The 22944-nt window shown below is 39.9% G+C and overlaps 1 protein-coding gene and 1 non-coding gene across 2 annotated transcripts; one reads left to right on the top strand and one right to left on the bottom strand.

Moving 5' to 3' along the window:
- Positions 1–3862: 3862 nt before the first annotated feature.
- On the bottom strand, positions 3863–19576 carry katna1 (katanin p60 (ATPase containing) subunit A 1). The gene is made up of 11 exons (XM_030128289.1): positions 19450–19576; positions 17909–18074; positions 17673–17812; positions 13894–14098; positions 12491–12606; positions 11474–11579; positions 11228–11386; positions 8945–9071; positions 8072–8206; positions 6167–6293; positions 3863–4601 (listed from the first exon to the last, which is right to left on the bottom strand). The coding sequence occupies exons 2-11, from the start codon at positions 18068–18070 to the stop codon at positions 4403–4405; spliced, it is 1476 nt and encodes a 491-aa protein (XP_029984149.1). The 5' UTR covers positions 18071–18074; positions 19450–19576; the 3' UTR covers positions 3863–4402.
- Positions 19577–19875: 299 nt separating this feature from the next.
- Positions 19876–19948, top strand: trnav-cac (transfer RNA valine (anticodon CAC)). Its single transcript has one exon. It is a non-coding gene; the product is annotated as a tRNA-Val (tRNA).
- Positions 19949–22944: the final 2996 nt, after the last annotated feature.

Raw genomic sequence — 22944 nt, 5'->3', positions numbered from 1 at the left:
TGAAATTTCTCAGATCTTCAGGAATTTACTTTATTTCCATTTTCTGCAGCTTTATCCTTCAAGGAAAATAACACACAGGGTGTCCATGAAGTCTCCTTACAATTTAACCCAGTGGTTTCCAACCTTTTTTTTAGCTCATGACCCCATTTGAACATCACACATTTCTGGTGACCCCAGACATTCAAAAAGGAGACTTTTTTTTTTTTATGCAAAAAAATTTATTTCTTTTTGTTCACATAATAGGTTGCTACACTTACGTTTATGCTATACTACGCTACGCTATGCTTACTGTACTGATGCTAATTTCAGAGGACATTTAGTCTGTATAATGTATATTATTCTGGACGGAGGCAGATTACTGCACAAAGGGAGGATGTGATTTTCCTTGGTCAGGATCCGTCCAGTCAGTCCAGCTGTGATTTACAAGGAGGACAACTAATACTGAACAAACAAGAACTGAAACTATGAATTATGAAAGAGCTGCAGCATCTGAAACTGACCACAATGAACATTAGACATAAACAGAACCACAGTGCTGCAGTTTCACACTCAGTTTGTCTTTTATGGATAGTGATTATCTCTGTCAACTCAACATATATTTTTTATTAGTAAGTTTTGTTTTGTTTTTTTTTTATCAGTTACTAGACATTTCAGGCGACCTCATTTGAATTCCAGGTGACCCCATGTGGGGTCCCGACTCCAAGGCTGAAAAACACTGATCTAACATATTTATTACAAAAGCAAATTAATAACAAATCTCTGGAAATTAAAACTGAAAGTAGATACTGCAGATGTTTTTTTTGCCTTATTGAATCCACCTCTGTATGGGACCATTAGTTTTATGAAACACCTCCAGACGGTCCTGGATCTGTTGGATCTGGTTCCATGTTGGTGGTCTCCGCCTCATCAGTGATGTTTGGCTTCACTGTTCATGTCCTGTATCTTTGTTCCTACATGTTGTCGTTAACATAACCCCGTAAAAAGAAACCCAGGGCGGTGGGATCTGATGGAGCAGGTGTCCAGGGAACTGGACCACCCCTTCCAGTCCACCTGTGTGGAAATGTCAGATTTAGGACCCACCAACATGCAGAACCCAGTGTGGAGGTGAACCATCTACCTGGAAAAGGATGTTTGGTTGAAGGTCGTCCACTTATGGTGACACATATTCAGTCTAAAGGTCAAAGGTCAGCATTTGTACTAATAGATTTTCTCATGGAAGAAAATAGGACCAAGGCTCCTGCAGTCCAACAGCATATTTAGAGACATTAACTGACATTCATTTGGCCTTTCAAGGTCACTCAAGGTCAAAGGTCATGGCACCAAATGAAAGCCCATATGTGACTTCCTTACCTATTACCAATAGTAATTATATCAATATTTACCTCCGCCAAGGAGGTTGTGTTTCTGCTGGCGTTGGTTTGTCTGTGTGTGTGTGTGTGTGTGTGTGTGTGTGTGTGTGTGTGTGTGTGCAAGAAAACTCAAAGTTCAGGACGGTATTGGATGAAAATTTCAGGAAATGTTGATACTGGCACAAGGAACAAATTAAATTTTGGTGGTGATCGGGGGGGCAGCACTGCTCTGCCTGGGCAGAGGTCTGCGTTCTCTGAGTGCTTTTCTACTTTCAGCTGTTTTGAAGTTATAGCATTTGGAAATGTGTCCCATTATAAACCAATGAACATTTTAAAAAGTTCAACAATTCATAAAAAAACTCAAAACTGAATTTGTTAAGGGTTAGTATTTTGTTGATTCTGTAAAGGGCTGTGTCATTTGTTGTATTTCTGTAGTTTTTCGGTTCTCTTCCTTGTGTGTGGGTGTGTTCTGTTTTTTCCCTCCGGCAGATAACAGCTGATTAAGGATGAGCTGCAGGTGTGCTGTTGCTCTGCTGGCTGCAGCTGATTGGTGCTTCAGGAGATGAGCCGGGAAATTTAAAGGCCAGATCTTCATTCCTTCAGAAGAGACTCCTCTCATCTCCCCTCCCCCTCTGTGCAGACCAGCCTTTTGTAAGTTTTTTGTTAGAACTTTGTAAAACCGGTGATACCAGGAGGGAATCTTTTTTTAAGTTTTGTTTGGTACGATTGGTGTATTTTGGTTTCCCTCATTTGTGTTTGTAGAATATTATGATTCCCTTACCTGATTTAACTTTTATTTTTTTGTACATAAATATTTCATACTGCAGTTCTGTGGTTGCTGGTCGTTTTGTTAATTTGCTCCTGTTTGTTAAGGGACGTGGAGGGAGGGGAGTCTCATGTCATGTTGCGTCTCGGCAACCCCTAGACCGAGCGTAACAGAATTTTTCCCAATTCTTTGAAAAAATCTGGTAGACCTTATCCCAAATATGTTCCACAAGAAGTATCAAGTCATTCTGACTGACAGTTTTGGAGAAAAAGATTCTTGAAAAAATTGTTTATGGTTGGACGACTGACCCCAACAGTCCTTCGGACCTTTCAGGCCGTTGGACTAAGAAATGGACCAATGATTGAACTGCACGTGTGATCCAACAGTGTGATTAAAAACTCTGATAACCACTGAGTACACAGAACTAATGTGAGTCACATATCTCAGCTGTTGCTTTTGTAATCTGTTTAAATTAAACAGACTTTGTGGACACTCTACTGTTTACTGAACTACATTTCAGAACTTTGGTTCCTTTTCAGTTCATAGTTTGGATCTCCATCCACATTTGTTGAATGTTTGTGATAAACTGAAGGATAAAGTATTTCCTATTTCTCCTTAAGTTCAAATTTGACTCGTCAGATTCTACGCTTAGATACATACTCATTAAAATACCAATAAAGTTAATGAAGTTGTTTAAATGAGTTCAACATTAAACATGTTCAGCAGTAAAATGACTGAACAGTGAAACGAATGAAAAACATCAGATGTAACAGTCAGACTCCAAACCCTTCACAGATAGCTCCTTGGTAAAAGACTAAATACTTCTGATGTTTTGAATACACAACTTTAGCTTGTGTTTTCACTGTAGTATTAGTACTTTGACTTCAATTAAATCTTCCCTCAGTGCTTAATACTAGCTGTAGTGGCTCTGTCTGTAGATAGGACGTTACTGAAGAACGTCACATGGAAACTCACACTTTCCCCTGATTTCATTTAGTTTGTGTTACAGCTGTGTCCACAGAAAAACCTGTTCTTGGATGCAGAACGTCCAACAGCTGGCACATGTCATCACTACATTAACTTTGAACCTCTCGTCACCAAATTATGGACTGTCATAACTTCACATGCAGAGGATTGTGGGTACAAATAAAAGCATGCAGGCTTCTGTAGTCAAACATCAGGATCGACTGCATTCGACTGTATTCTGAGACACACTACAGACAGTACAGGTAGCACCAGCCCTGGAACACCAGGAGTTTTTTACATGTCATCTTCATCTAACCCTCTACTTCATGAAGGTATGCAAATGGTAGTTTTATTTTGTTGAAAACACAGCTGGTCATGGTGATGTCATTCTATAAGCCCTTCAGGTTTCAGACCTCCCCTGCACATTTTCGTACCCTCCTCTCTACCAACAGATATGTGCATGTATTTGGTTTATTTTCTATTTGTATGTGCAAATTAATAAAATAAAATAAAAGTTATCAGCTGATCAGAATGCTCATGTCGACTCAAATGTTCTTTTCCTTTTACTTTGTCGTCCTTAACAAATGTGACCCTTAAAGGGAAAAATAGGAAACTTAAATGAGCAGCTGCAGAACATAAACAACAGTTCAGAGGTTAGTGTGAAATGACAAATCCATACATTCAGTCTTATCCCCAAATGAAAACTTGAATATAAACCCTGTTAGTGGCTGTTTTTCCAGTGGACATTCTACTGAATAATAAAGTCACATGTGAGACGACATATCATAAACAATAGCTTTATTCATAGGAATGTTCTCTTAGTGTTATCTTTGAATTTCCCAGTAAAATTAAGTGCATTAAAATGACAGAGTTTGTCTGAGTCCCATAAAGGACAGCAGAAGGCACTGAGGCGTTCAGTGGAAACTCCAGTGTGTGTTTGTGTGGGTTTGCTACAGGACACACTGTGTCCTCAGGTTTGTCAGTTTGTCTGCTACACATCTCATATGTTCAACACTGGTGAATAACACTACAGTAATCATGTCAGTTTGATGGAGGTGTTGCCAACACCTGGGAAAAATCCACTGTTTTCATCCACCAACATGACACTACATACAATATATAGAATTTAAAAAAACACAAGATTAAGTGCACATATTCACCTACTGTCACCCACATGGGGACACACACACAGAGACACAGACAGACACACACACACACACACACACACACACACACACACACACAGAGACACAGACAGACAGACAGACAGACAGACAGACACACACACACACACACACACAGGATAGTGGTCTTGTCTGTTTCAGCAGGAGCCGAACTCTTCGATCCACTTCTCGTACTTCTCCAGATCCGCCGCAGACACAGATTTGGAGACTTTCTTCAGGGCGGACTCGAAGTCCTCCATGGTGGTGGGCATGTGCATCTCGTCCCTGGAAATGTTCCGGATCTCTTCAGGTGTGAGGCCCTCGATCCTTCGCCTCATGGCCATCAGAGACGCGTCCCTGCAGCAGCACACAGGTTTAAATTATGACACATTAGGAACATGTGATGGATTTTATCTAGAAACATAAGGAGAAAAACATGTAGAATCTGGAGCCTGTAACTGCAGAAATTATGAATTATATATTCAATTATGTTTTCATCATTGTATAATTATCCAAAATGATCCCATTCCTCATATGCTGGGCCACTGCTGCTCAGTGTTTCAGTGCATTCCAGTCACCTTCTATGTCTGAATGTGGACCAGAGCTGACTACACAACCCTGTAAAGGCTCATTTATGTTCATTTTATGCATGTAAATAGGTTCGTCTGTTTCTAACGTTGTCACTGCCTTCATACTTCTGTGCATCCATTGTGTTGGAATGAGTGTTTCTCAGTCAATCCACCAGAGGGCGCCGCTCTTAATTACTATACTAGCCAAACACCACCAAGAACAGTGAAGTTTTTAAGAAGTCAATAATAACAAACATGGCAGAGGTTTTACTAATGTTGATATTGATGAGGGTAGTTGTCATAGATATGTCAGTGGTTTGTCCACTAGCTCACTCTTTGAAAAGTTCCACAGTTTATGGAAATGTTTCTCTTAAAATTTCAACACTGCCTCTTCGGTTCCCAGTGATACTGCTCCATATTCTCCGTCAAGGTTCGCATCCGCAAACTCGGACAGAATTACGTTTGGAATGTTCGCAGAGGACGGACAGAACGCGTCTGTGTCATTGACGTAGAGCACAGGTGTCAAACATGCGGCCCATGGGCCAAAACCGGCCCACCAAAGGGTCCAATCCGGCCTGCAGGATGAATTTGTCAAATACTAAAATTACACTGAAGACATGAACAATCAAAGATGTTCAAATCATTTTAGTTCAGGGGCCACATACACACAAATTTGGTTTAGTTTGTCTTTGTTTTAGAGTTAAAAAAAAGTAAAATTACATAAAAATCTTTACATTTACAAATTATCTCTTTACAATGTGAATAACCCCTGCCTTCGTCCATACGTAGCTGGGATAGGCTCCAGCACCCCCCCCCCCCCCCCCCCCCCCCGAGGATAAAAGTGGGTTCATATGACGAAGAATAAGAAAAACCTGATCAAATATGAACAATATTCAGCCTGTTATCAAATGTTTTGTGTATTTGTAGATCCATTGTGATCTGTTAGTTGTAATGAACATGTGTAGATGAGAAGCCGAGATATAATATTGTTAAAATTGCCCTTTTTTTCTTAAGAAGTTTCCCTTTTTTCATGGTTGTTCATGTTATTCACATTTTTTTAAAAGTTTAAACATTTTCATGATGTAATTTTACATTTTTCACTCAAAACAGAGAGAACTTTGGAGTTGACATTACTTATAGGTTATGATTATTTTAGTGGTCCAGCCCACTTCAGATCATACTGGGCTGTATGTGGCCCCTGAACTAAAATGAGTTGGACACCCATGAGCATAAATGAGCCCTAACAGTCACGGTAGGGAAGGGTGGGGTTTGAGCGGTGGGATCTGTAATCTCACCTCTTGATGTGACTAAATCTTAAAGACTGAACCTTTAAACAGGAGCCGAGTGTCTGACCTGCACACGTTTGTGATGTCTGCTCCAGAATAACCCTCCATCTGCTCTGCGATCTTGTCCATGTCCACGTCCTCGGCCAGTTCAAGTTCTTTCAGGTTGATCCTGAGCAGCTCCACTCGGCCTTTGGCTGAATAAAAACACAACAGCAACACTGAGCCCAGGGGGTTTCAGCTCACACACATTAGGATACGTTTAGACGCTAACGATCTGAACCGAAAACACTAAAGTGGCGTTAAGTTCTCACTTTTACTTCTGTATTTAGATGTGCGTTTTGGGGGCAAACCTGCATGCAGACGGACATGCAAGTGTGTGAAATGTCCTATTTATGGATGCAGCATGAACACCAGGTGGCATCAGCACCACCAAGACCAAGCGCCTGTGTAGAACCACTCTACTTCTCTTCCTGTTTTCTCCTAGCGCAAAATACAATCACAAAACAGGAAACAGAACACTACTGGCTATAAAGACTCCTGACCATTGCTGAAATGACTCTTGGATGTAAAGTAGAGCGGCTAGGGCAACGTGAAGGTCCGTCACAGGGAAATAATCCAACATGTTTTCCTGTACTGGCCTGTGACTGTGATGGAAACTCTATGCGACCAGAAAACACAGTTTTACATTTTCAACCTTTTAGAGCACAGGTGTCAAACATGCGGCCTGGGGGCCAAATCCGGCCCGCCAAAGGGTCCAGTCCGGCCCTTGGGATGAATTTGTGAAATGCAAAAATTACACTAAGATATTAACAATCCTTTTAGTTCAGGTTCCACATTCAGACCAATTCAATCTCAAGTGGGCAGGACCAGTCAAATACTACCATAATAACATAGAAATAATGACAACTGCAAATGTTTCTCTTTGTAAATGTAAATATTCTCATGTATTTACACAAAAACAAAGTATAATTTTGCAAAAAATGTGAATAACCTGAACAAATATGAACAACCTGAAATGTCTTAAGAGAAGTAAGTAGAATTTTAACAATATTCTGTCTGTTATTAAATGTTTTGTGTGTTTGTAGATCCACTGTGATCTGTAAGTTATAATGTACATGTGCAAATGATAAACTCAGGCAGAATATTGTTAAAATTACACTTATTTTTTCAGTTTGTTCATGTTATTCACATTGTTTGAAAGGATAGTTTGTAGCTGTAAACCTTTTCATAATGTAAATGTACTTTTTTCGCTTTAAAACATCGAGACAAGTTTGGAGTTGACATTATTTATATATTATCATGTTATATTATTTTACTGGTTCGGCCCACTTCAGATCAAATTTAGCTGAATGTGGCCCCTGAACTAAAATGAGTTTGACACCCCTGCTTTAGATGGTGACATTCGAGTGGAGCGGTTTTAAGATTTCCACTCTGGAAGGTGGTTTGACTTTTTTGCGTTTTCAACCCCCAAAAACGCTGTTGCAGTCTAAACGAATGGCACATCAGATCAAATATTTTGTTGTTTTCATCCGAGAGCGTTGTGGTGTAAACTGGGCCTTAACCGTCACACTTTGCACCGGAGCCGTGACTCTGGCCACATGCCAGTTTTTGGAGGTAGTGGGCTCTGTCAGAGGCATCACCTCCTAACATAACAGGACTCCTACTGGGCTGATCTAAGGCCTGATGGGTACAGAGGCCCCTCATCTACTGGCATGAGTTAGTACTCCTGTCACGGATTAGTGTAGAGTAGTTAGTTCGGGATTAGTTGGATGTTGTTGCTGTACATGGAATACACTATCAACCATGTGAGGAATGCAGGGGTCAGCGGTCAGTGGGGTCTGACGGCTCATTAGGGCCTCTCTGAGGGTTAATCTGAACACAGCTCCACATTAATGAGGGTGCAACTGTACAAATGAGTTCAAGTTTGGTCAGTTCATTTTAGAATTCTCCCTCATGTGGCGTTGGACTGTACTTGAAGGCAGAGGGATGTAGATCCTCTTCTCCAGTCGTCTCCTCAGAGCTTCATCTATATCCCAGGGGAAGTTGGTGGCAGCCAAGACCATCACCATCTTTGAGGGGTCGTCATTTTCTGAAGCTCCTCCAACACCTGCACAAGACACAATGTAGAGATGAACTGAAAAAAAGTGTCTCAATGTGTTTAGGAAAAAAAAGTGGTGATTTTCACTGCAAAGAGATCTAGAATTATTCTTCTGGTTCTCAGTTTATCAGTGTTTTCATGTATACATGTCCAGACTCAGAATAGCAGAGAACTTATTCCTAGGTGTTCCTGAGAAATTACAGCAGCTGTCACCTCCATAAAAAACATAAAATAGTTCCACTGTCCCTGTATGCCCTGTTTTATCTGAATCGATCCCCAGTTGAATGTGTGAGGTTATCAGGTTCTGTCTATGTTCCAGTTCTATGGTCTGGATGCACATCAATCTAACAATAGAAGACTTTCACTTTCACTGGACGAGAATTCAACTAATTCAGTCAAAGTCCATATATGACTTCTATCAGTGATCAGTAGGAACTAGACTGATATCTGGAACCACTTACATGTTATAAACCATTAAAATATGGACCATTATGAGCAAAGGCACACTTTTAATGATTCAAAACTTCTTCAAACAAATCAAAATTTCTTAAAACTGAACAAACTTTGTACACATTGTCCCAAGGAAGATTCATACTTTTTTTTTTTTTTTAAATTAATCTGACCAGTAGTTTTGTCAGAAAAGATGTTTGAAGAAATTGCTAACGACAACAGCTCATGACCAATGGGCCAGTGAACTAATAAACATCAAATACAAGTGGAAGCGTACAGAACACGATGACATCATACCATCCATCTGCACCAGCAGCTCCGCTTTGACTCGTCGACTGGCCTCGTGTTCCTCTGAGGTTCCTCTGCGGCTGCACATGGAGTCTATTTCATCGATAAAGATGGTAGTGGGAGCATAAAAACGGGCCTGTACAAAAAGATGTACAAATGAGTCCAGGAGGAAACTGCATGCATTTACTGTTCCAGGTGAGTGTGTTCTTAAATATCTGTGGTGATCAAACAGGTGATTGTGTACTAAGGGTAAATGTCAGCCAGAGCAGTTTAAAGACTTACAAATGCTATGTGTTTTTAGCCCCTTTTCCAGCAAATTCTCAGGAGCTTCTATTACCAGGAACATATTTACCCAGTAAAAGAATTCCTGGTAATCAGTGTGCTTTGCGTTTACACTACACCTCAAAGTATCTGAAAATGTATCCAGATGAGACTCATTCATTTAAAGTCACCAACTGCTCAAAGTCCTGCTGAATTTCTTTTGAGCGTATTTGGCATTAGTTCAGTCCAGGCTGTTTTGAGTGGATTTACTGAATACGCTCTTTAACATGTTCAGATGGACAAACAGATGTAGGAGTGAGCCAAATATGCTCAGCTCGGCTCCAGCCGGATATGCACAAAAGAGCAAATTCATTTGGAAAATGGAGCAAAAACAGATCATATTCAGCAAGTAGGTTCAGCGAGGTCCAGGCTTATTATCCAGAGTGTGTTTGGATGGACAGACTGTTACAATGCACCGGCAGGAGAGAGATGAATACACTTGAGCCAAATAGTGTATTTGAATGGACCTCGTCGTCTGTCCGCTTCTCTTCTTTTACTCCATTTTCCAAATAATCAAAACACAAAGTGAAGCTTATAGAAATGGAATAAATACATTTGTGGGTGAACTTAAATGTGGAACACTGCAACTGTGTTCCACCAATCAGTGTTGTTCAGCATACAGCACAAGAATTCTGGGGAATCTGAAAAGTCCTACCCCTCTGACAGGAACTTCATTCAAGTAAAGTTTGGAGTCGAGGAAAAGTTTTTACCTGTGAAATTTCAGTGGAAAGTTCATGGAAAAGTATGTGCAGTGGAAAAGGGGCTGATACCTGCTGTGTGACTTTACAGTATGTGTAACTGTACACAAAACAATTATGACTAGTGTCATTTTTACACTGTTATGAATGAATCATGTGCAATAAACCACTTGACACCAGTAGGTTTAAAATTAGTCTGAAAGTCTAAAAACTCAACCATGTGCACATCCAAGGCCAAAGCGAATCAATCAGCTTAGGGAAACAGTTGCATGACTAAAACATTTCAACTTGAAGTAAACTTTGTCACGAGTTGGCTCTGAGCTGCTGCCTGATCTTTAACAGGTCGTCAGACAGAAAAACTGGTTTGAGAGCAGCACCAACACTTGGCTGGTGTTGAACCGAAAACAACAGGCAAAGTGCTGGAGTTAAAAAGCTCATATTTATCTAAACCCACTTTTCTTAGTCTGTGGTTCATTTCTTTGTGTATTTGGACCCTAATAGTTCATACAGTTTGAATTTGAACCCTCCAGCTGCTGCAAAACTATCTTTATATTCATTTGGGCAAAAATCCAGTAGATTTCTTCAGCCCGTTTGAATTCCTGCTTAATGTGTTACGTCTATAACTAGTTACATCACGACATTTGCGCATATGAGGTCAAGACTTCTGATGAAAATTTCTCCGAGTACGACATAATTGTTTGTCAGCAGCAGCGGTTGTAGTCCAGACAGAAAATACGTCCAAACTTGGAGCCCATTACCTAAAATGTTCAATTATTGGTTGTATTAACGAACACAAGTGGTTGAACAGGATAGAGCAGCACGGCCAACAACCTGGAGGGGGCGGGGCCTGAAGTGGCTCATATGCATTTAAAGGGCCAGCATCTCAAACCACCTTTCTGGTGTCATTAATCATAAATAGGGTTGAAGATGGACCTGTGGAGTTGAATGAATAAAGAATTCAGACACAAGCAGAGCATTTACAGCTTATGGAGACCACAGGGAAATGTTGGAAAATAAAGAATTCCATTTAAGAAAGCAAAATATCACTCCTTTAAGATTACTGTGAGCTACAAGACTAACTATAATTTCATTACTTAAAAAAAAAAAAAAAAAGACTAAAAGCTATTGGAGCTTGTCTGATTGAATAGGTTGGATTAATCAACTGAAGCAGCATCAGTCAACATGTGGAAGAAGAAGAAGAAAACAAAGAAGAATACGAAGACGAAGAAATTGAATTTGAAGTTGGAACATTAACACACATGTGAAACTGTACCATTTCAAAGAGAAGGCGGACCAGTTTCTCAGACTCTCCTCTGTACTTGGAGGTGAGAGTTGATGAAGAGACGTTGAAAAATGTGGTTCTGCATTCTGTAGCAACAGCTTTAGCCAGAAGTGTTTTTCCTGTACCTGGAGGTCCGACCATCAGCACTCCCTACACCAAGAAATGTTACACAAGTTATTGGACTGTACGACACACAGCACAAAATTAAAATGTTTAAATAGTCAAGAGTATGGTCACCTTCCACGGTCTTCTAATGCCTTTGAAAAATGCTGGCATCCACATTGGGAGCACCACTGCTTCTTTCAAGAGCTTTTTAGCATCTTCCAAGTCTGCAATGTCATCCCTAAGAAACAGTTCAGACAAAGGGTCCATTCAGCATCTGAGGAAGACTGGGGAGCACGCCAACAAAGGTGCTCATATTACCCATTAGAGTCTGCACTAAGTCACTGTTTAGAACACTAAACCACTTAAATTGTCCATGAAATCACAACAGCCATAGAGACATATTCTACTATACAGGCACAGGCTCCTTGTACTGATGCTGGTGTTGTTCTGGAAAAAGGTCTTTTCCCACATCACTTTGTGGAAACTGCAACAGTTTGGAAATCTAAATTAAAAGCATCTTTGGGATTTGTGAACATTAGAGCTACTGGTCATTGTAGGAACTAGATGTATTTCATATCAATAAATGAACTCCATTGGATTACTGTGATACAAAATGTCATAAAAATTATAATTAAAAAAAGACCATGGATAATTCTGCGATGTTTTATGTAACAGAATCATTACCTCCGCCAGGAGGTGTTGTGATCGCTTGCTTTGTGTGTTTGTCTGTTTGTTTGTTTGTTGGGGGGGGGGGGGGGTTGACAATGACGACAGATCTGTCTTGGCGGAGGTCTGGGTTCTCTGAGTGCTTTTTTTGTTTAATATAATCTCAAGAGGCAAGGCAACGACATATAAAACACAGACCTTGTGGTCTGTCTAATGTACAACACCTTTCATTTTATTATGTCCACACTCTCCAACATTCATAAAACTAAACTCTACAGTCTGTTTTTAGATCAGTCACTAATAAAATTTACAAAACCTGATCAGAAAAAGCATGGACATATTTTTGAGTTTTAATTTAGTCCAGGTCCTACCGACTACCCTGGATGTGAAGTGATCCTTTCATTATGTTCCAGCTTTAGATGCATCTCTGTTTATCACTCAGAGAAACATCTACACGTGTGACTTGCATGTATTTACACTCACCATTTAACATTTGGATTCTGAGATATAATGTCTCTCTCCAAAGCTTCCACCAGGTCTTTGTCATATCCTGTCCCATCAAACTTCTTCACCTCTTTCTCCTGGACATCTGCTTTGTTCTGGAAAGCACAAAAACACAGATTATGCTTTTATTGCAAACTAGTGCGTTGATCTGTGGGGATCCACGGGTTCTAGATGTGGTAGTTTTTATGTTGTTGTGTATTCGTGCATGTTGTACCGCATTTGTCCAGCAGCACCGCCAAAGTGTTCTGGGCATAGCAATGTGACTGTAAAGGGGAAGATACACCAACCTGACAGCTGATCGTCGCCAGGTAAAAGGTAGCCCGACTTATCAGTCAGCTCTCGTCTCCCTGACAGGGTCAAAATAGTGTGAAGAACACACCAAATCGACTACCGATGTGAGCATACGTTCTGCGCTTGCGCAAGATGTAAAATCGGAAATGATGAAACATCTGTCTGGACCAAAACAGAGCTCGCTATCATCAGTCATTGTTGTACTCATTGAACAGATGGCTAATAAACAGAGGATACTGGCTTTGTCAGTTCTCGGGCTTCTTCTTGTGGAAGAAGAAAGATTTTGCAGGCGAAAACTGAGAAGAAATTGCGCTATGCTAACAATGCTAACAGCGTTCACTTCATGGGATGAATATAGTCCACAGTCAACACTGATTGTCACTTGTTCAGATACGATATGAGCAGTGAATGGACTATTATAGAAGACAATAATAGTGTGAAGTACCTTGGCATAGCTGGATTCACATGGAAACTTCTCCTTCACTGATTCACTAGTCAAGGGCTGTCCTTCCATCAATCAGATTGGTCTGACTGAACGACTGGTAGAGGCCTATTACACATGTTGAACCGGCCGAAAAGACTGCAGACGGCATTAACACTGGCTGATCACAGGGAACACACCCCATGTCACCGACCTCACCAGACTGCCCGATGACGTCCGACCGCCAAAAATTGGGTTGGTGTGTCTTTGCCTTAATGCCATTGTATTGAAAATTACTAATGTCTCCCAAAATATCAACTTGCTGTTTTCACTAGTCTGTTTCTCGACCAAAAATACATAAGCATGACAAACTGCAGCAGTCAGCTCTGTACAGATTTAGTGTGAATCGCCTGACACACACACACACACACACACACACACACACACACACTGATGCACCTCACACAGAGGTCACTTGACTTTAATAATATAGATGTGGTCTGTCTGTTTCCACTTTACAAACTGGAAAGACTGGCTGGGTGAGCCTGACTGTGGCTCAATAAACAGCATGTGGAGTTTGTTTAATCAACAGTGCAGATAGTTTAGTCACAGTTTCAGTGATACAAAGGACAGGATGGGCTGCTGTCTTCTGTACCAACATATCTCTCACCTTATCCTCTTTACTTGCGCCTGCTGCCTCCTTTGGCTCTTTCGTCTCCTTCTTGTCTTTGCCTTTGGAGGGTCTGCTTTTGTCCCCGTTGGCTCCACGGGGCGAGTGCCTCTGCTGGGCCCTCACTGCCATGCTCAGACGGTTGTTGGCAGGTTTACTCTCTTTATATGGATTAGCGGGCCGCTTGACTGGACAAGGGGAATGTCTGTGACAGAAGAAAGGGAAAATGAAGCTGTTGGTGATAACCACAAACCTTTCACATCATTCATTTTATCAGTTCAAGCATTTATATGCCTCATGATATCTGTGCAGCTGTGGTGAAGTCAAGCCATGGAATGAATTTCTAATTTGATCTGGACTGGACTCAGACACCAAGTCAAAACACAGTATTTTCACATTAGTAGCATCATTCAGTCCATTCATACTCATTTCCTGGAAGAAACTAACACTAGTGAGACTGCAGTTCATTTGAAAGGCCTGGTGTGAGTATTGTGCTGCTGTATTTAGAGTGAGGGGGAGAAAAGAACAAAGAGGCAGTGTGAGGTTTAAAGGCTACCTTTCTAGAGGGCAGAGACAAAACAAAAAAGGCTCACATCAGGGAATCAAGTCTACTAATCTCAATCATATGACAACATCAGGACTATGGTTCACAAACAGTTTATATAAGTGGTGCAGTGTAGAGGTGAGAAGCACTGAGTTCAGAATGTGAAAAGTCAGTAAAACAGTTGAAAATGTAAAATGTACATTGTTCTATAAATCTGAGGCTCCTGAACTTTTCAGGTCAACACCCAAAAAAAATCCTTATAACATCTACATTTATAAACCATGAAGTTAAAATAACTGTGAAATGAGAACCAGTGTCTGTAGATAACTTTTTGACTTAAATGCAAAGGAAACTAGAAGCACTCGGAGAGCGCAGACCTCCGCCAAGGCTGATCAGTGGCCCCCCCCCGTGGGCCCACCCCCGATCACCACCAAAATTTAATCATTTCTTCCTCATCCCATTTCCAACAAACCCTGAAATTTTCATCCAAATCTGTCCATAACTTTTTGAGTTATGTTGCACACTAACGATCAGTGGCCCCCCCCGTGGGCCCCCACACCCCCCATCACCACCAAAATTTAATCATTTCTTCCTTATCCCATTTCCAGCAAACCCTGAAAATTTCATCCAAATCTGTCCATAACTTTTTGAGTTATGTTGCACACTAACGATCAGTGGCCCCCCCCGTGGGCCCCCACACCCCCCATCACCACCAAAATTTAATTATTTCTTCCTTATCCCATTTCCAACAAACCCTGAAAATTTCATCCAAATCTGTCCATAACTTTTTGAGTTATGTTGCACACTAACGGACAGACAAACAAACAGACAGACAAACAAACAAACAAACCCTGGCAAAAACATAACCTCCTTGGCGGAGGTAATTAACGAGCCAAGATTACATGTGACAACTGGATATGAGCATGGGTTTAGTCATAATTAAAAAGGATTCAAATGCTACGATGCTGTGTGAAAGAACGACCACAGATGTAAATAAGAAACTGGTGTGAAAGAACTTCTTGGAGTTTGCTAATAATTTGTTTCAGAATATATATACAGTACGCAAAAATTCATGTTACGAAGAAGTAAAAAGTTATAAACAACCTTCATGGCCATTCGAATAGATTTTAGAGTTAACACGGTGCACCTGAATGCATCGTGCCCCTGTTGCAGCTTCTAATGAAAATGTACTAAAAACTGCAGCCCTGGATGTCAGCGTTACAGGGACTGAGCAGGTTATATATTTGAGTTCATATTGGTACGAACAGCAACCATTAAAGAAAGAGCTCCAAGAGGTGATACAAAAATGCTGCAGAGGTTTGTATGACCAGTAAACTACTATAACACCATTACCAGGGCTGTACAGTGCGATGATTTCTGTCACATTTGCTACTAAAAATCATTCCTTGCAAAGACAAATATGCATCCACTAGCACAAGTGCGAAGGAGTTGCACTGGTATCATGTCTAAAATAGTAGGGAAAACTAGGATATATTATGCCACATTTCCAATACGTGGTACTGACTCGACCTGTTTGTGTTTCCACTATGACAAAGGACCTGGAATCTGGTACCTGGTACTATTTTTTTTTGGTATCACCTCCGCCGAGGTTCCAGGACTGGGGACCAGATACTAAAACGTGACGTGTAAACACTGCAGACCACTGATTGGTCAGACAGTCGTCTCTGTGACCCGCCGTTTTACAAAAAACAGATGCGGAAGTTGACAGTAAATATAGCGGTAGGTTAATCCACATGATGACAGCCCACAAAACTACACCGTGGTTTGTCAAGGAGGTTCAGACGTAAAAATTCAGCACAAGCTTGATGAGACAACATGCAACAAGCGAGTTTATCAGCAACTCTCTGAGCAGATGACACGGAAGTAACGTGCCACATCGCTATGACGTCCAGGTACTGTAAAGTCGGTCCTGTCCTGTAATGGAAACGGTCTCCAGGAATAGGACCTGGTACTCGAATTGAGTCGAGCCGGTTCCACATAGTGGAAACGCTGCATTATATATTACTTTATATGCATTACTGTCGCTTGTCCTATTTGTCAGTTGGTGGAACAATGCTTCCTGGGAGTTGTAGTTCTAAGTATCCACTGTTCTTCTCAATCCGAATACAAAAGAACTACATTTCTGGGTAAATGTTCCCGCCCTCGCTGATATGTGCCAGAAACCGTGACATTTGTATCATTTTTTACATTAAAACTAAGAACAAGAAGAAGCCTCAAGCAAAATGAAGAGGTATTTTTGGTAGTTTCTACCTCAGCATGTCACAACAACGTGGATAAAAGACACCGTTTGGAGGACAATAGTACTACAGCATTTACGGAGTGTGATGCTGAATGTTCTTCACACATCGCTTCTTCATCGGACCTGGCTGTCTCCTCTGATACAAAAATGTATCCATTCAACCCTTTAGTGGTTAAAATTTTCCCCTGGCTTGTATATGATCAGACCAAAAAGGCAATATTTTGTAAGTATTGTATGACGGCATGTGTTTGATTGAATTTGCGAGCGATGTGCGTCTCTCTCTCTCTCAAACCTTCGAACAGTATGAGCCTCAAAGTTTTCAAGCACAGTGAAGCATATTGTTTAGTCAAATGGAACTTTATACATTTTTGTTGAATCTATTTTGAATTATGGTACTGATTAGAATTGTCTCTTGTCAGTAAGTCATATCTAATTCAGACCAGCACAGACTGTTCACTGATGCACATTGAAAATATAGTACTGTTGATTTTTCATATTTAAAAATGTTTAAATTCATCCTGTTGTGTTCAGGTGGAGGAAAAGTAAAGGTTAAAGAATCAGTTTAATTGTTGTTCAACATTGTTAGAATTTCTCATCAGTATCAAATTAATTTAGCCAATAAACACGTTAACTAACTGTCCAACTGTGTGTGCTACTAAATTTTTCTTTCTATTACTGAAATTTTTAACTTGCTAGCACCAGCTACTACTGCCCTGATTATTAGTTTTTTGCCAAAACATTTAGCCTACCTGCTAGTCTGGTGAATTGCTTTTTGAGATTTACACACCAAACTGAAAATCTGCCTGCATTTAGTGCTCGGTGTTTGTTAATCTCAGACTATTCACGTAGTATATAGCCTTGTAAGGCATTTTACTCTGCTTTTGACCCAACCAAAACAAACATACAACACAAAACACTAATTCTGGTGGATGAGACAGTAGACACAAATCTACAGAAACTCTGCTCATACGATACCTTGGCTCCACATGCACAGGCCTTGATTCATAGTCATCGTGGTTAATGGGTTTAGCAGGTGTTGTGTCCAACTGGAAGTTCTCTAGAGTGGACATGATATCCTGGACTTGTCGATTCTCTTCACTGATTTCCTGCCACAACTGAAAAAGAAATACACACACACACAAAAAAAAAACTGACTATGTGTCTTTTAATGCTGAATGTTTAAAAGTTTATTGTCTTAAAGCCTTTGCTACCTGCTGCCATCTCTGCTGGAAACTGCTGTCCCGTACCGTGTACACATACTTCTTGATTTGTTCTAGCAGTCCATGATAGAGGACGCTAGCGGAGCTGTAATTTCCCAGTAAGGCATATTCACGGGCCAGTTTCATGTTCTCGCTGATCTCTCGCAAACTCATAGTGCTGTGGGAATACAGTTGGCAAATTGGGTTAAGGACATCAAGGTGTTCCCTACCAGCACCTGGGCTAAAGGAACAGGAAAACCTTCCTGACATTTCTCTACAGTGGTGGAGAGAAAAGATACAACATTAGGTGGTGAAGACACAATTTCTCTCTGAGAATACGTTTTTATTATGTGTTTATTAGCTGTTGATTTCCAAATACAAGTCCAAAATGATACAAATACTGATTTTATGTTTAATGAAATAACAGCAAAGTCTTCAGAGGGCCTAAACCAGACACAGAGGGTTCCATGGACTGGACTGACCAGTTCATTCCACTGTTGGTCATTGTATTTGATGATCTACAGCAGGGGTGGCCAACCCTCGTCCTGAAGAGCCACTATCCTGCATGTTTTAGATGTATCCCTCTTCCAACACACCTGATTCAAATGATAAGCCTATCATCCAGCTCTGCAGAAGCCTGATAATGACTGTCAGATGTGTAGGAAGAGGGAAACATCTAAAACATGCAGGATTGTGGCTCTCCAGGACCAGGGTTGGCCACCCCTGATCTACAGTGTAGTTGCAGCCATTTTACTCAACTTTTGCGTATACATGAGGACCTGCGTGTATGACTCTTCTGTAATAGGATGTAGGCTTCAACAGTGGGATTTTTCCTCATGTCGGCACAGGCTGGTGCTAAAACTGCAGAGTAAATTATTTACTGTAAAGCCCTTAATTTACAGACAAACTGTGCTGAGTGTGTAAATGACGAGGACAATAATTATAGCGTAAACGTCAGGTCTTCACATGACCATAACATGTCTCAGAGCTGTCGGTTACTATGGGACCACAGTGGACATAACTCATCCATGGTCCTCTTTTTCTGCCACTTTACACTCATTTGGATCTGCTCAGGTTTTCACGCCACACACATTCATCCATTAACTCGGTGTGTTAAAATGACTAACATTAAACCCACAGACACAGTGCCATGTTTCAGTCCTTTCCACATAAAAGCGGTCCGTGTTCTTCCACTCTTTAACTTCAGTGTTCGTGGGTTTCAGTCCCGGAGCCTCGCCCTGCTTCAGTGCAAACACCCACTGCTGTTTCAGAGACACACAACGGAAAAAACAGCGTCTGAAGTTGGAGTTAGAGCAGAAAAGGTGACGGCTCCAACATCATACGTCTGTTTACTGTCGGTTTCAGCGGCCAGTGTTGGCGGTACCGGGAATTCTCCAGCCGGGAAAGTGGTTTCCTCTATCGCGTGCACACACAAGTTCATACAAACAACTTCTACACACCCGGAGATACACACATACACACACATATACACACACACGGCTGTTCGGACCTTTGTGAGTCTGCACATCATGACTACATTAAGTTTACTCAACTTTTCAGATGAACATCAGCAGTCCTCTCTGTCCGTGGCCGTTGCGTGTGTTTCCGCTGTTCCAGTTCAAAGTAACTCCAACACACCAACTGAAATCCAACCACTGACGTCACCACGTCACAGCTGAAATGATGTGACGGAAGCACGCGACAGCGCACGTTCACACCGTCACACAAGCGCGGATCAGACCCACGGTCCAGACCGGAACACCGGACTCACCGTACACTTCCGCTCCTCCTTTCAGAATAAAAAGGCCGCGACTGTACAGACCTCATAATACAACACAGTGGCTCTGTGGGCTCATAATGTCATTAATTCCACCTCCCACTGTTACACTTTTATAACATTGTGGTAATCGGTCAGTGTGGTTCGTATAATTATAGCCATAAAATGCTTTGAAATGCGTCATACATCCCGTTAAACGCAAGTTTCCGTAGTGTAGTGGTTATCACGTTCGCCTCACACGCGAAAGGTCCCCGGTTCGAAACCGGGCGGAAACATTATTGTCTTTTGAGGACTGGTTTGGTAGGACAACAAAGTAATTGTGTATAATAATATGTAATAATAACGTTTTAACTGCAGGGGGCGCTACTCTCAGTAGACCGATTAAACAATGGGTTTATCTACATATAACTTCAACGCCTCTTCAATATCTTTCCAAAAGGGAATGTAGAAGCGTTAATAATACATTAAAGTGAGTTTACATTACCTTTATCTACATTTATACACATGTTGAGTAGTAAGTATGGAGTAGCTAGCACAAGACTAGATTTGGAAAATGTGGACTTAACGCAGAACAACTTCAGTAACTTTGACAAAAAATATATTGACAGGTCCATAAAATAGACAAAATATTAACGCAATCCCACTGACTATAAGTAAGATTAACTATTTCTAATGTCTAATTTTAAATTGACTACAGCACGTATAGTCTTTATTGGAGTTTTACTTTTTTTAAACATTACCCCTGCAAAGAGAAAACAACCAAAACACACAAGCCATGTTTATATGTTATAGTACAGGACACAGAGCACACTTTACCTTTTTCCGTTGACCCGGTCAATCACATACCACTCCTCCTCCAGTTAAGCTAATGTTAGCATTCTAGCTAGCGCGAAAAGTTGCTAACACCTAAAGCTAGCAAACTTCATAACACGTATAAATAATTATTTGATGGACGAACATGTGAAGGGAGGATTCACCAAAAAAAATAACGAATATGCCAAAAAAACAATTACACGTTAGAGATTAAGATTGTCTTGTAGTTTATCTATTTAGCGAACCAGAGCTAAGATCTGAAGTACGAGCGCATACGCTGTGGCACGAGGACGACGAGTGAGTGACAGTGAAATAAAGAATCTGATTGGCTGATGTTTCTCTCGTGCTACTCTTACTGTTGATTGACAGGAACATTTTTATTTTAGCCCATTCAGACCCAGAAGTGTTCTGGCACAGCTTCCACATGATCTTTTTGTCTTTCTTAATTGATTTATCACCATTTATTATAATATCATCCCCTGCATTTTGCATTTTTCAGTGAAAATCTTTTTTTTCCTCAACTTTATGGAAATTATTCAGGTATACAAAACATATACATTTTGAACAAACATCAAGATGTCAAAAAGAAAAAGCATTTGATCAAATAAATTTAAGAAAAAAAAAAGGCCTACATTTAAAGACACAAGGCAGAATAGACAAATAATAGTATATATATATGTGTGTGTGTGTGTGTGTGTGTGTGTGTATATATATATATATATATATATATACACACACACACACACACATATATTCACACACACACACACACACACACACACACACATATATATATATATATATATATATATATATATATATATATATATATATATATATATATATATATAGGGTGGGGAAGCAAAATTTACAATGAACATTTAGCTGTTTTTTCTCAGCAGACACTACGTCAGTTGTTTTGAAACCAAACATATACTGATGTCATAATCATACCTAACACTATTATCCATACATTTTCAGAAACTTTTGCCCATATGAGTAATCAGGAAAGCAAACGTCAAAGAGTGTGTGATTTGCTGAATGCACTCGTCACACCAAAGGAGATTTCAAAAATAGTTGGAGTGTCCATAAAGACTGTTTATAATGGAAAGAAGAGAATGACTATGAGCAAAACTATAACCAGAAAGTCTGGAAGATACTATTAAAGAAGAATGGGAGAAGTTGTCACCCCAATATTTGAGGAACACTTGCACAAGTTTCAGGAAGCGTGTGAAGGCAGTTATTGAGAAAGAAGGAGGACACATAGAATAAAAACATTTTCTATTATGGACATTTTCTTGTGGCAAATAAATTCTCATGACTTTCAATAAACTAATTGGTCATACACTGTCTTTCAATCCCTGCCTCAAAACATTGTAAATTTTGCTTCCCCACCCTGTATATATATATATATATATATATATATATATATATTTATTTATTTATTTATTTATTTATTTATTTATATAACAAAAATACATAAATGCATCAGACAGTTCAGTCTATTTTAAAGAATTCTTCATAAATTGTCAAGGTGCTAGTGGTTTTTTTGTTAAAGATTAATTCTAAAGATTTGATATATTTTTCGAATTCTGTCAGGAAGACTTTAACATTTGGGTGTGTTTTGGTATATTTATTTTTGTGAATATTAAATTTTCCAAATAAAATGATCAAATTTACAACAAATTCTAAATTACGAATGTCATGTTCAAAATACGTAATTACATTTTGAGATGTTATAGTTATTTTTTCATTACTTTTAGATGTGATATATTTTTCAGTTTTAGACCTGAAGTTAGAAGAAGAGTGTTCACACAGAAAGAATAAGTGCAGAGTAGTTTCAGGACGAGAAGGACAAAAATTACACATTTCTTCCACGTCAGAAAATCGAGACAAAATAGTGTTGGAGGGATATACTTATGTAAAATCTGTAGATGTATAATTCAAATTTTGTTTTTAATGCAGTATTTATATGGTAATGTCCATGCTTTTGACCACTCAATTTTAGAGAAAGTTCAGTTCCATAATGCTTTACCTCTTGGGGAAATTTTTCTCTTTTCATGCAGTGCATTGCACATTAGCTTGTTATTACAGCTCGAGCTAAAAATATTAATGCCGTTGATCAATAAACAAGGTTTATCTGTCTGTAATTTTCTTCAGTGAAAATCTTTTTCCTACTGCGTGGTCATGTATTACGTCAGGACCTCTTTTTGCGCATGCGAGTCACTTCAAGGTTGCATTTAGTTCATGCTCAAAACTGATAGAAGGCGCATTTAATGTGTAATATGAACGAGCACACACACAAAAACATCATATTTCACACAAAGTCCGAACTGCGCATTAAGACCTGCTCTCTGAACGTAGCCTTTGTGTATTCTTGCATCTTCTCATAGAATAACTTGCTACTAAATTAACATCAGCCTAAAGTTTTGAAGGTCCAGCTGGTTATATTGATCTA

This window comes from Sphaeramia orbicularis, chromosome 24 (assembly GCF_902148855.1).
Source record: "Sphaeramia orbicularis chromosome 24, fSphaOr1.1, whole genome shotgun sequence".
Taxonomy (NCBI): domain Eukaryota; kingdom Metazoa; phylum Chordata; class Actinopteri; order Kurtiformes; family Apogonidae; genus Sphaeramia; species Sphaeramia orbicularis.
This window is presented reverse-complemented; position numbering and strand designations above follow the sequence as displayed.